This window comes from Sapajus apella, unplaced genomic scaffold (assembly GCF_009761245.1).
Source record: "Sapajus apella isolate SASKATOON/1434 unplaced genomic scaffold, GSC_monkey_1.0 scaffold690, whole genome shotgun sequence".
Taxonomy (NCBI): domain Eukaryota; kingdom Metazoa; phylum Chordata; class Mammalia; order Primates; family Cebidae; genus Sapajus; species Sapajus apella.
Genome location: NW_022437616.1, coordinates 1 through 11,851, shown reverse-complemented (window position 1 = coordinate 11,851; position 11,851 = coordinate 1). Strand labels below are relative to the sequence as shown.

Genomic DNA, 11,851 nt, shown 5'->3' with positions numbered 1-11,851 from the left:
TTGCGGTGAGCCGCGATCGCGCCATTGCACTCCAGCCTGGGTAACAACAGAAAAATCCCGTCTCAAAAAAAAAAAAAAAAAAAGAAAGTAAATCAAGAGGAGGCTGGGCATGGTGGTTCCCGCCTGTGATCCGAACACTCTGGGAAACTGAGGCGGGCAGATCACTTGAGGTCGGGAATTGGAGACCAGCCTGGCCAACATGGTGAAACCCTGTCTCTACTAAAAATATGAAAATTAGCTGGATGTGGTGGTGCACGCCTGTAATCCCAGCTACTCGGGAGGCTGAGGCATGAGAATTGCTTGCACCCAGGAGGCAGGGATTACAGCGAGCAGAGATTCTACCACTGCACTTCAGCCTGGGCGACAGAGCAAGACTCTTTCTCAAAAACAAAATGAGAAAACCCCAGCAAAACAGAGACTAAATCAAGAGAGAGGTAGGACAGAGAGAGACATGAGAATAATATAAAATATCCAGATATTATTATTACATTACCCATATATATTATTATGGACTATATATTATTTAGGTTTACTTACTTCAACCAAAAGAGGCTTGATGATTGTGTCTTTCTTTCCATATTCAGGGACTGAAGTCACCTCAGTCCCACACAGCTCTTGAGACTCTAGTGCCTCTGCACTCACAGTGAAATTCACATTTCCAAAAAAAAAAAAAAAAAAAAAAAAAAAAAAAACCAATGGAAATGAATACCATCTTTCCCTTCCTCCATGCCTCCAAACTCAAGATTTATAAATGTTCAATGCTCTGTAAACTTTTTTTTTTTTTTTTTGAGACGGAGTTTCGCTCTTGTTACCCAGGCTGGAGTGCAATGGCGCGATCTCGGCTCACCGCAACCTCCGCCTCCTGGGTTCAGGCAATTCTCCTGCCTCAGCCTCCCGAGTAGCTGGGACTACAGGCGTGCGCCACCATGCCCAACTAATTTTTGTATTTTAAGTAGAGACGGGGTTTCACCATGTTGACCAGGATGGTCTCGATCTCTTGACCTCGTGATCCACCCGCCTCGGCCTCCCAAAGTGCTGGGATTACAGGCGTGAGCCACCGCGCCCGGCCTAACTTTTGTTTTATTAAAACACAGAAGCAGGAACAGAGGCGTGCAAATGAGAGGTGCATGATACTGAGAATTCAAGGTGGACATTGATGTTGGGGATATCCTTGTAGGGATCTTAGAATAAAAGGCAAAGGAAAGGCCGGGCGGGGTGGCTCAAGCCTGTAATCCCAGCACTTTGGGAGGCCGAGGCGGGTGGATCACAAGGTCAAGAGATCGAGACCATCCTCGTCAACATGGTGAAACCCCCGTCTCTACTAAAAAAATACAAAAAATTAGCTGTGCATGGTGGCGTGTGCCTGTAATCCCAGCTACTCAGGAGGCTGAGGCAGGAGAATTGCCTGAACCCAAGAGGCGGAGGTTGCGGTGAGCCGAGATCGCGCCATTGCACTCCAGCCTGGGTAACAAGAGCGAAACTCCGTTTCAAAAAAAAAAAAAAAAAAGACAAAGGAAAAAAACTGTGTCCTCTAGTGGTCTTTTCCTGAAGGAAGTGCACTGAATATAAGGTTCCCACTGCCATATACAATCTTTGAGTAGAGAATTATCTCTTGGAGTTTGTTGCTCACCTAATGACTTTGGGGTTATTGCCCAGGACACAGTTTGCCGCCCGTTCACACAGATGCAGTGAGACCCTTGTTCCTTCTCCACTGGGACAGCTAGGAAGGCGGGAGAAGCTTCCAGCTGCACGCTGACCTGAAGCCACACATAAGAAAGAGAGTAGAGGGGGAAGGAGAACAGAGGGCGAATGGGTTTGAGTCAAGCATCTTGAGGAATTGGTTAGATTTCAGGTTGCCTCATGTTAAAGATGATATAAATGAAGATAAAGTACCTGAAATACATGTAAGTGGATCCGACATGTAAATCTGAGTTATTTTGGAAGCAACCTGCTCTTTCATGTGATAGAACCAGAAGAAGTGAAAGGTAATGATGGCATGTTACTCTCCCTCTTTGGCCTGAAACCTCGACCCTCGGATCTCTCAGCAGAGGATACAAGACTTATAAACAGTTACGGTTTCAGCAGAGATAAGATGCTCGCAGATGACTTTTAACATTAGGTGTAATATAATGACAAGATAATATATGAGAACGTAGGAGCTAAGAAAAGTTAAATATATGAGAATGTAGAGGTTGAAACCTTGTAGAATCTGTCATGAGAACAGAGGACTGACTTTTGTCATCCCTGTCAGAATTCTTCATACCACACAAACACTAACTCTGAACGGTTATGAGGAAGGCTAGAACCTTGCTTTATGGTGCAATTTGGTATCTGGAGATATCACAATCTGTAACTTACACAATCGCGAATATCTAGTTAACATATCTTGCATATGAGAGTTTGTCAGTACTCCCAGGAAAGCAACTTTTAATTTACTTGACTGCTACCTTGTGTTTAATTTGGGAAAGAGATCCTTACCCGGATGCATTTGGGAAGGTAGTTTAGGACAGTGGCCTTGAGTGTGAAGACCTCTCCACGGATCACAGAGTAGGGCATTGTGAGCTCCACAAAGAAGGGCTGGAAGGCTCGGAGAGAGGCGGTGGGAGAGATACCAAGTCCAGCGTCTTTGGACAGGCAGAAGGCCCCTGCCTTCCACTCGGTGATGGTGTCTGGGACGGTTACTCCTACCTCAGCCACACCTGATGAGCTGAGGAGGGAGGCAAGTGAAGAACAGAAAATAGGTAAATACACCTTTTCTAGGGAGAGAAATGTCATGGCTTAAAAGCACTCAAGAGAAATATCAATAATGGAGAATATAATTAAGGATTGAGATGGGGAATATAAAGCCTTTTCTTACAACTGTTTTAAATTATAGTATATCAGAACTGTCGCATAATCTTATACAGACAATATAGTTATAAATTGAATATGCAATTTGAGGTTGCTCTTAAGTTCTCTTTTCTAAAATGCTATTCCACTGAGGGCTGCTTTATAATTTTAAATTCTACTACTGTCGTGTATAGTGGACCTGACTGAATCTGTATTTACCTCAGGATTGCTAACCAATGAAGGATCTCCTACAGGCGTTAATCTGTGCAGAACTTGGTTATATTCGGTCCTTATGCGCATTTTCTGGAAATCTTAGAATTAAATTTGCACAAAATTTTTTAGCTCTGATGCAATTAGGTTAGTGAGACTTCTTAGGTCTTAAGTATTTATGTTACACATCTTCTGAAATTAGCAATGTATTTGAAAGGAGTACTTCAGTACTAAAAGATTAGCTAACAGCTCCCAGTTTCTCCCTGCAAGGGCTTTGTCTACTCACTTTCTCAGTTGCTGACTGAGTGTTAGGTTTCTAACTAGCCTGCCCTGGGAAACAGAAGGGGCAGGGATACCTTACAGAGAGACTGAAAGGCAGTATGGGCACTTCCCCTGCCTCCTTCCCCTGGCTTGCCCCACAGATAAAACCAGGTCTCCAACATACCCCTGGGAATAATTTGTCTATGCATCAACCACCCAATGTTACAGCTCCTACCTAAGGGGTCTGGCTCCTAAATCACCTAGCTCCAGGAGTAGAGGGAGCTCTGCATTCAGGAGTCTCCCTAGACCACGGCGAACAAGGAGGTGGTTTTAAATAAGCCTGTGAGCAATGCCGGCAGTGACACCCCTAGCTCAATACAGAGAGAACAGGCAAAATCTCCCAGCTTCCAGTCTTTCTCTGGAGGGAGTTTGTCTACACACTTTTCCGGTTGCCATCTAAGGGTTGAGCTTCTAAACAGCCTGCATCTGGGAGTGAAAAGGACAGGTAAACAAGACTTCAGGAGCCTGAACATGGCCCTTCTCGCTCCTGCTCCCCACCTGCCCTGCTGACTTGTTTCACGGATAAAACTCCATTTCCAGTCTCCCTCTGGAAGGAGTCTGTTCACTCTCCTTGGTGCAAATGTACATTGCCACAGCCATTATGGAAAACAGTATGGAGATTCCTCAAAAATTTTAAAATGGAAACTACCATATGTCCCAGAAATCGCTCTTCAGGCTATACACCCAAAGGAAATGAAATAAGCCCCTTGTAGAGATGTATGTGTTTTGGTGTTCAATGCGGCATTATTCACAGTTGCCAAGAAATAAAAATAACCTAAGTGTCTGGGCAAATGGATAGGTAAGTTGTGGCTATGCATAACGCAATATCATTCAGCCTGAAGTGGAAGAAGAACCTACCATTTGTGACAACATGGATGAACCTGGAGGACATTATGCTAAGTGAAATGAGCCAGGCACAGGACAAACACTGCACAATCGCACTAGTATGTGGATGCTAAAAGAAGTTGAATACATAGGAACAGAGTAGAGCAGTGCTTGGGGTTGCAGGGATGGGGAGAAGCAGGTCAAAGGGTACAAAGTTGAAGTTCTGTAGGATGAATAAATTTAGAAATCTAACGTACCGCATGAGGACTCTAGGTGATAATATTGTATTGGATACTGAAGCCTGGCTAATAGGATAGATTTTAGGTGCACCTGCCACACACACAGAAACAGGCAACAATGTTAGGCGATGGATGTGTTAATTTGCTTGGCTGTAGTAGTCAGTCCACTATGCATATGTGTATATATCTCAAAAATCGTGTTGTTCATCATGAACATATAAAACAATAAACACAGAAAAACTAGCCAAGAATTAAAAACAGTGAGGGATACTTTGCCTATTGCATATGCAGGACATTACTTACTTCACCACCACCAAATCCCAGATCCACGTCTCAGGGAAGTACTTTCGTATGGTCTCTGTGGGAGGAGGCTCTTCAACACGCATCATGAGTGCATGGCCTCTTCGCATTACCTCTGAGTCTATGGTGGGTGAAGGAGAAGACAGGGCAATAAACTTACAGATAAAACTTACCAGAGACTGTCACACTTGGCACCAAAAAATCAAATAGTCTGATGAAATAGAGAGGAACACGGAGAGGGCACTTGGGTCATCGGGGAAAGCTTCTTTGAGGAGGAAATAGGTTGGACGAATTATGAAGTATTAGAATACCTAGGAGTGAGCTGGGGGAGGAGGAGCATAAGCACAGGCTATAGAGACTTTGCTTGGATTGTCTGTGGGGCAGAAGGACTCTGGAGTCCTGTGAGGCTGCTGCTACCATGCTAAGTGAGAGTGCTATGACACAGGGCCGTGAATAGGGCGGGAATCCAAGTTTGCGTTGGTGTGTTCCTCTGCAGGAGCAAAGAAAACCTGACATAGACGTTATGACAGTGGCTTTGAGAAACAGTTTACAGGAGGGAAAAGTTCAGTGATCATACAGACTCTTTATTCTCTGTCCTGTCAGAAGACGACAGTTTCTTTCACTCTGTTCACCTTCTACTAAGGTGTACTGGTAAATATTTCACAACCAGCTCTCTGGGGAAAAAATACACCTATTTTTACACACCTATTCATGCACAAATTTACTATAAATCTTACTGATAAAGGATTATACAATATAATTTATAAATCATAAAATATGCAACAGATTTTATAGTAAATTCCATAGAGCCAATTGATTTCTCCCCAAATGCTTTCCTTGATTTTGATCCTCTTTTCTCTGTATTCAACTTATCCTCAATCATGATTTGACAACATGGGACTATAAATAAATGCTTGATTACTATTCAGTTCATGAAAGAAGTAGCTCATGTCACTGATGAATGTGTGTGGTTCCAACATAAATAATGGCTGATGTTTTGGGGAAGTTGAACAGCTTTTTTACCTGACTGATTGAGAATGTAGCAGTGTTTTGTGAACGTTTTTATTTCTGTTTACACTAACCCTATGCTTGGAAACTCTTTCCTTTTCAGCCCAACACATCAATTTCCATTTACTAGAATTTGAGTTTATATTGCTATGTGACCTTGAGCGATAATCTTAATATGTATGACTCACAAGTCCTTTTGTTGTGTTAATTTTTGTTACATTGTATCTTTAAAAAATTTAAAATTTGGTTAATATATTAGGTAATACATATTAATTAATCTTTTGTTTACCATAAGGTGCGCTTCGTAGATCTTCTGGTGCATACATCCCAAGTGGTTCAGGTTGTAGACATATGTTAGGTTTATGAATCTTTGAGTTGGTCAATGCCTTTAAGCCCATGTCCTGCAAAGGAAATTATCATCTAATCAGTAAATATATATTATAAAATACACATAGGCACATACTTCTTTTCATTCAATTTGACAAACAATCCAGTTAACTTAATATTAAACATTTAATGTTCACATCTGTAGAAGGGATATTCATACACTTAAGGAGGTAATTTTATTCTTTTCATTAAACTTTTTCAACAGTAATTATTTTGCATATGTGATATTTATAAACATCGCAGAGAATTTACTTTCTGTGAAAAAAGAAAACGACTAACACTCCAAGAAGCTCCAGTTTAGTTCAGTACCTTTCAGCAGATCCGCTATTAGTGGGAAAACCACTTACTCTTCATATCCTATCACCATCAACCATGACATGATGGCACTCAGATAAATACTCTTTTCCATGTATACTATTTTAAGAGTAAGAACAGACCATCTACAACATAAGGCATTTACCTTTAGGAAGCTATACATATCCTTTTCATTTGTATTCGATACTGGAGAATATGTGATTCCATTAATAAATACATTGTGACGATTGATGCAGTCTCCATCGTCACGGTCATTCAAATACTGAGGGAAGCCAGTGAGGTCCTTTACTGGTAGCAGGTTATAAACCTGTACAAATACAAAAGACAATAAACTTCTTCGTGGTTTTTTTTGAGTTCAAGGAGAAAAGAACAGGAATAAGGAACATCAGTTTTTCTTTGAGTGCTCTCATTGCTTTGACGATTTATAAGAGAGGATATGGGTCATTTTCTTGACACAGTGTTTCCATTTTGAAGATGTTGAACAATTTTAGGAAAAACACAAAATACTCCATCTAAGTACTCAAGGGTCATGTTGCTTCATTACACAGTTCAGCGGCCACCACTAGACTCAACACTAGAATGAAATAAAATTTTTTTAATTGAAAAATTGAGGTCTGTTCTATTTGTGACATTGCACAAAGCTTTGAGATGATAGAAGGAAATGACAGTTTTGTGTTTATCTTGTGGCAAGCAACTGACTCAGTGTATAACAAAGTTAATGAATGCATGTTCTAAACAGGCACATGAACAGACATATCCTCTCTCCACAGGACACAATGGCATTTTATTTATTTATTTATTTATTGAGATGGAGTCTAGCTCTTTCACACAGGCTGGAGTGCACAATCTCGGCTCACTGCAACCTCTGCTTCCCGAATTCAAGCGATTCTCCTGCTTCAGCCTCCTGAGTAGCTGGGACTACAGGCGTGTGCCACCATGCCCGGCTAATTTTTGTATTTTTAGTAGAGACAGAGTTTCACCGTGTTAGCCAGAGGGTCTTGATCTCCTGACCTTGTGATCCACCCACCCTGGCCTCCTAAAGTGCTGGGGTTACAGGCGTAAGCCACCACACCCTACCCATGATGGCATTTTCTTAGGTATTATCAGTGGAAACAGAATGCTCCAGATCTTCATATTGATACATAAAACTTTAACTGTAAAATTCTAGGCATGATGCTTTCAAGTCTGTTTGAAGGAGAGAAGACAGATATAAAAATTGTAACAGTCACATTGCATTATGTTTCTAGGAGTTTAAAACTGATTGACAAGAACAGACGAGCACAGTGAGTAGTGTGATGAAATTAACACTTTCTCAAAGTATCTTAACATCTCTCACTTTCTCTCTCCACTTTATTTTTCTCAATGGCATATTCCATAATTATTGTGTCTCATCTATGAGAATGTAAGTTCCATGAGACATAAATTTTTATCTTTCCAGTAGCTTACTGCTTGATCCCTAGCACTTAGGATAATGCCTAGAACACAGCGGGCATTAAATGTGTTGAATGAATGACCTACACTAGTAGCAGCAAAGTGCCACTGTAAATCACTAATCAAAGGTTGAGAAGAGCTGTTGTTTTAACTCAGGTCTTCTCATACATACCTGAACGTCTGCTTTATTATTAATAAATAGATTTGTCTGTTTTATCTACCCATCAGGGTTGTTATAACTTTAAAAATCCTTTGAGAATTATAAAATTATGTCATAAAAATGTAAAACATTTATATTATTTTCCCACAGATCCGCTTGAGATCCTACTGTTGAAATGTACTTAATGCTTCCTTTAGAAGTAGTCTATTTTCAGTTAAAATCCCATTAGAAGGACAAACCAATAAGAAATATTTTCTTATAAGTTTCTATTTCAGGAAAATAAAAATATAAATTTCTCTTTGTTAAATTATGGTAGTAGAAAAAACTTCACTAAGAGGTTAGCATAATTGGTCTCATATTAAACATTTGAAGATGTGTGCCAACTACTGTTAGTACATGCTGTTAACTAGCTTTTGTTGTTCCAATTCACCATACCCTTTTGCTATGTCTTCTATTAGCTCCATATTTTCAGAGTTCAATTATCAATGTTAATTATATAGTAATTCATTTTTCTTGAGTTTTGTTCCTCAGAGATGATATATACGTTCCCTCAGAAATTATGTGCAGCTTGGGACAGCAATTATTTCAACTGACATAATTTTTCCTTTTCTTTTTTTGAGACTGGAGTCTCACTCTGTCACTCAGGTTGGAGTGCAGTGGCGTGATCTCGGCTCACACAACCTCCGCCTCCCGGGTTCAAGCGATTTTCCTGCCTCAGTCTCCTGAGTAGCTGGGATGACAGGTGCCCACTACCACGCCTGGCTAATTTTTGTATTTTTTGTAGAGATGGGATTTCACCATGTTGGCCAGGCTGGTCTTGAACTCCTGACCTCAAGTGATCTGCCCGCTGCAGTCCACCAAAGTGCCGGGATTACAGGCATGAACCACCACACCCTGCCATAATTCTTACAAAAACAGAAATTTGTTATTTCATTTAGTCTGTGTAGTCTTAGTGCAAGTACATGTATCACTTTTGTTAGACTTTTTGAAATGCTGAAACTAGTTTGAAAACTCCTATTATTGGTTGCTTGGAGCTCTGGAATTTTAAGGACTTTGGGTAGGGCAAGGTCTTTTTGCATTTAAATATATAATTTCCGAATGGCTTCTCTGATTGCTCAGTTAATCCTTTCTTTTAATTTGCATAACTGCACTTCTCTTATAGCAGTTTTCACAATCTGCTCTGCATTCTCTCCAGCCTTGCGTATATGAATGTCTTGACACAATCAGAAGATTTGAGTTTGTATTGCTATGTGCTCATGAGCAAGAAGCTTAACATATCTGAATAACAAGTCCCTTTTTGATTGTTAATTTTCATTATATTTTGTCTTTTCAAAAAATTCTATTTGGTTCAATATACTGCATTAAGTGATGCGTTTTTATTTGATTTTTTTCCTCTAGAAGCGAGTTTTTTATATATAGATAAAATGCCTTACCAATGAAAGCCCACAAGAGAGATCAAAACTATTAATTCCTAAACATTTTAATTGACCTTATCCTACTCAGACAGGCGTTTTTCCTTGCTGTAAGCCCCTGGCACGGCTGTTCTCGATTCCTGAGGCTGCCGGGAACTCACCGAGGATGTGGAGAGCTCAGAGTCAGGATTCATGAGCAGCACGCTTTGGTCCACAGCCCGGAGGGCGCAGGCGGACTGAGGAGCAGCGGTGACTCGCAGGTGGGCCTGTGAGGCTGGGAGACTTTGTGATGGGTCGAAGCTCAAATGCACCTGTGAAATTGGAACAAGAGGTCAGAAAAGCAAACTTCCTAGCTTACCCACGCACTCCTTCGCATTTGCTGAGCGTTCCTCACGTTCAACATATTACCATTCTGCTTGACTTCGTGGAGGGTTGGCATTATGTCAGTCCTGAAGCTTTCTGTCCCCTACACTTCTCTTTCATTCTCAAGAATCATTTGAGCCATTAGAATTATTTCCAATTATTCTTGTAAATTACTAATCGTGAAATGTCATATTTATCTTTGGTATGTGGCAAGGTGCTTATTAATCGTGGTGGAACGTGCGCGGGTCTAGGTGCTCTGCATTTTTCTTTTGGCTCCTTAGTAGTCTTAAAAACTTGCTTACATATTTCCCAAGATTTTATCATAGAAGGGAATAACGTACTCCGAACTGTGTATCTGGTAGGAGGCAATGTGCTAGGGGAAGTGTGACAGTTTTGCACTAAGAATCAAGTGAGACTCTGCCACTACCTTGCTGAATGTCTCTGGGGAATTTATTTAACCCTTTTGGCCCCAATGCCCGCATGTATAAAACAAATAAAAAACAATAGTTACTTCTAGTTTTAAATGTTGAAGATTTTATGACCTAAAGCACCCACCTTGTTGGCCAGACAATTTTCAACCTTATACTTTGCAGAATCCCCGATCATGTCCCCAGTAGGTAAAATCGCATAGATGAGCAACCGAGAGACAGGGGCAAAGTCTGACTTCACAGGGATTGAGATGGAAAAATGGCCGTTCACTGGGGCACAAGGAGAATGAGAGGAAGCAATCATAGGTTAGACATCTCCCCAGGGCTGATAGAAAATTAGTCTGTCACACAAACCCATTAGGAGCCTGGTCTGGTTAATGACTATTTCCATTAGTAGGTGTAATAGACATAATAAACAGTAGATGTAACAAATGAATGAGTACCTCTAAGGACTCTAGCTTTAGAAAAACCTAATCAAAGCCCTCTCTTCTCTCATAAATGGTATACTATATTGATTTTTCAGCAGCTTCAAGGTTCGGCTCACCTACATAAGGTTCTGATGCCAGTTAAGGGTGTGGAGACATTCAGTTCACTACCATTTGTTCTAGGCCTCATACTAGAAGAGGGAAATAGAACCTGAAGTTATGAGATGAAACAGAAAGAGTAACACATTGTATTCATGCTACATCCTCTTTAACCTTCTGTGAGCCAATACTTGATTCTTTCTCTGTAAGAGAAACACCATGCTCCTTTAGGAGATATTTTTTGAAGCCTATGTAGATTCCCTAGAGGTTGCATTAAACTTCTCTCAGTCTGCCATGGTGCTTCTGTGTTGCTACAAGAGCTAATGAAAGAGGAGACTACTGATAGCTTTCTAGCAAGTTATCTTTTAGAGTCTACTAGACTAGGAGCAACCTTCAAAGGCTTATATCATGACATCGAGAGTTCAGTTCGGTGGTGAAGTACCCAATTTAATGCTTCATAAATCGTAACTATCTTGAAAGGGAAAAAATTTATAATAACATAAATGACATAAATGACTCAGCACAAGACCTGGTATATATCTACAACATATCCTGAAACCTTACATTTTCTCCACCCTGTTCTCTAACACAATTCTCATTTTGAGAAGAGATTCAAGAATATTTACAGTTTGAAAATTTGGGATAAGCATAGGTTATACACTGCAATGTTTTATGCATTTTGTTTTTTTTTTCCTTTTTATTTCTTATTTATTTATTTACTTTTATAGAGATGGGGTCTCACTATGTTGACCAGGCTGGTCTTAAACTCCTGACCTCAAGAGAGCCTCCCATCTTATTCTCCCAAAGTACTGGGATTACAGGCGTGAGCCACCACACTGGCCCACACCAACATTTTAAATAACGCAAAGAGAATAGGCTGAAAAAAAAGACAACAAATATTTGATAAAGGGTGAGAAAAAATTATTGTTTTCCCTCCCTCAACTTTCTTTTTATTGATATTAGATGGACATGGTCTCTTGTTACTTGAGAGTATTCCTGATATTTCCACCTCCGGAATGGAAAAGCAAACATCGTATGTTCTCACTCGTTAAGTAGGAGCTAAGCTATTAGGAAGTGAGAACTAAGCTATTAGGAAGTG

General features: G+C 40.4%; 1 protein-coding gene across 2 annotated transcripts in view; it reads right to left on the bottom strand.

Annotated features, from left to right (window-relative positions):
• Nucleotides 1-10,579, bottom strand: part of LOC116546228 (alpha-2-macroglobulin) — a 27,319-nt gene extending 16,740 nt beyond the window's left edge. The window contains exons 1-8 of one of the 2 annotated variants that reach the window (XM_032272548.1): nucleotides 10,356-10,579; nucleotides 9,599-9,748; nucleotides 6,587-6,741; nucleotides 6,022-6,140; nucleotides 4,728-4,845; nucleotides 2,479-2,707; nucleotides 1,631-1,757; nucleotides 538-659 (exon numbers count right to left, since the gene is read on the bottom strand). In XM_032272548.1, coding sequence (XP_032128439.1) covers nucleotides 538-659; nucleotides 1,631-1,757; nucleotides 2,479-2,707; nucleotides 4,728-4,845; nucleotides 6,022-6,140; nucleotides 6,587-6,741; nucleotides 9,599-9,748; nucleotides 10,356-10,532 — 1,197 coding nt within the window. In that variant the 5' untranslated portion in view covers nucleotides 10,533-10,579. Of the gene's footprint in view, nucleotides 1-537; nucleotides 660-1,630; nucleotides 1,758-2,478; nucleotides 2,708-4,727; nucleotides 4,846-6,021; nucleotides 6,141-6,579; nucleotides 6,742-9,598; nucleotides 9,749-10,355 lie in introns of both variants that reach the window. The other variant, XM_032272547.1, reaches the window with a different exon arrangement.
• Nucleotides 10,580-11,851: the final 1,272 nt, after the last annotated feature.